The following is a 2,555-nucleotide window of genomic DNA, read 5'->3' on the forward strand; positions in this document are numbered from 1 at the left end:
CCACACACACACACACACACACACACACACACACACACACACACACACACACCTGCCCCAAAAAGAACACATTTGACCTACACACACCTAGGCTGCCCCGCTGTCAACAAGCGAGGATCCAGCCCTTCAAAACAGTCAGATATGTCACACAAACCCACATGATATACTCACACACCAAATACACAGAGCCGAAATCGCTATACCAGCCACACGCTAGGCGTTTCCCGAACCAATACAACCGCGATGTACAAAAGCGTCCACCATTCTGAAGCAGGCTTCGGGCTGGTCATGCGGTGTCTGATGTCCAGCACCATGGATGACCACTCGACAGAACTGTCCGGTCTGGGAGTAGAAACCTCCCAGATTACTTTTTTCCTTCCAGGTGAGTCTGTAAAAAGCAAGCACACAAAAATAGATTAATAACTCTTGATAAGCATTTAACAGAGGTAAGATAAACGCTGCAAAATTCCCTTTCTCTTGTTACAACGAACACGAATTCAGCGTTTATGCTGATATATTATATTCACACACATACTTACTATGTGGGGGTATGTGTTGTGTTGTGTGTCCGTGTGAGTGTGCTCGCGCGCGCGCGCGCGTGTGTGTGTGTGTGTTACCCAAAATTTAAGATCAGTTATAACCTTTCAAAAGAGTTTCACTATCAGATTGCTGGAATCATGAAAAAAAAACCTATTCTTACAAAATTTCTTATTGTGATATCCTGCTAAGAGTACACACCTAATAGTATAGAACTAAATGAACTTAAAGTTACGAAAGGCGTTCAGGTAAGAATGTCTATAATATGAAGTGTTGTTTTAGAAAAAGTTTTACGGCACTTGCAACACAATAAGGCCATAAAAGGACCCGGGTTCGAATCCGCGTAGTGACCGAACAATTTTCTTCTCTAAAATTGGCTCCTTTCACCTCCTTTTCTGCTCTCTAGCAACGTTTTGTCTACTGCTTTGGTCTCCACTTTCTGCCCTCACCCTTTTTGCCCCCTCCTCTGGGCTCCTGACTCTTTCTGCAGCCTTTCTTTTCTTTTTTTTTTGTAAAGTGTTTTACGCTCTCGCAACTGCATAAGCTCATATGAACGCGCGGGACACACCTTTTATTTTCAGGTGGTAGGAAATATGGAAATTTGCCCGGGTGGCGGCCGAAGCCTACTCTTATCGATTTTAGACCACCAATGGATCTTTAACGTGCGCAACTTACACACGGGCCCTCCGAGATTTTTCGCCCTTGTCCGAGAAGGTTAGATGTAGATCTTTCCTACCAGAAGATCAGGGGTGTGGCAGAAAGACTGCAGTAAGGAGGAGCCAAGGAGTAGCAGTAGAAAGGCTGCAGAAAGAGTCAGGAACCTTGAGGAGGGGGCAAAGGAGGTGAGGGGGTGGGGGCAGAAAGTGGAAATGAAAGCAGACAACAGAACATTGCTAGAGAGCAAGAAAGGAGGTGAAGGGAGACAATTTTAGAGAAGAAATTTTTCGGTCGCTACCCGGATTCGAACCCGGGACCTTTGAATGAGAGGCCAACACCTTAACCTCTAGGCCATGAGAGCCCCCGCAGCCTTTCTACTGCTTCTCTTTGGCTCCTTCTTATTGCTGTCTTTCAGCGGCACCCCTGATCTTCTGGTAGGAAAGATCTTTACCTAGCCTTCTCGGACAAGGGCGAAAAATCTCAGAGTTTCCGTGTGCAAGTTGTGCACGTTAAAGATTTCTTGTAGGTCTGAAATAGATAAGAGTAAGCTTCGGCCATCACCCGGGCAAAATTCAAAATTTCGTATCAACTATAAATGTTTGGTGAGTCCCGCGCGCTCATATGGCTATATGCAGTTGCGAGCGCCGTAAAACACTTACCCAAAAAAAACCCTCTAAAAAGAAGGAGGGGAGATAAGGACGATAGATCCAGATGTTGGATAGGAAAGAAGGAGCGAACCACACCAGAGCACCCGCCATTCTCCTACGCCTGAGTGAGGAAGAAAAAAGAACGACAGAGCAAGAACGTTGAAGCTGAGACTGAGAGGTAATCACACGACAGGCAGAAATGCCGCTGTCCACGGAGAAACTGAGGTGGGCAAAATCCGGATAATCTACCTGGACAACCGGATAATTCTCAAGGAAACATTATCCGAATTCAGACTTTCAACTCTCTTTCCTGACCCGTTTGCCGACGTGGGTGCACCCATTATTTGATTTACTTGATGCTAACCCGTTTTTTAAAGTGGTTCTAAACATTATACTAACCCAGATCCCATTTGCCGAAGCGGTTCATAACATATTATTTGCCGAAGAAGTGCACTTACATATTATCCGGATTTTGCTAAAGTGACTCATTGCCCAGCCCTATAGGAGACAGTGAAGCAAAGATACAACACCCAACGGTAGGCTGCACTATCTTTGAGTGAAGCAATCCCGCGCGGTAACACCGTAAGCTTGAGTGACATCGCGGACAGTGACATGTGTGCCCTATCCCTTTTTTTTTGCTTTTGTAAAGTGTTTTACGGCGCTCGCAACTGCATAGGTCATATGAGCGCGCGGGACACTCCTAATATTTTCAGT

At 45.6% G+C, this 2,555-nt stretch overlaps 1 protein-coding gene across 2 annotated transcripts in view; it reads right to left on the bottom strand.

Moving 5' to 3' along the window:
• Positions 1-6: 6 nt before the first annotated feature.
• The window catches only part of LOC101845842 (probable serine carboxypeptidase CPVL), a 34,259-nt gene continuing 31,710 nt past the window's right edge, over positions 7-2,555 (bottom strand). For both annotated transcript variants that reach the window (XM_005095979.3, XM_035969133.1), the window contains exon 3: positions 7-388. In XM_005095979.3, coding sequence (XP_005096036.1) covers positions 214-388 — 175 coding nt within the window. In that variant the 3' untranslated portion in view covers positions 7-213. The remainder of the gene's footprint in view (positions 389-2,555) is intronic.

Source organism: Aplysia californica, unplaced genomic scaffold, assembly GCF_000002075.1.
Source record: "Aplysia californica isolate F4 #8 unplaced genomic scaffold, AplCal3.0 scaffold00118, whole genome shotgun sequence".
Lineage (NCBI taxonomy): Eukaryota > Metazoa > Mollusca > Gastropoda > Aplysiida > Aplysiidae > Aplysia > Aplysia californica.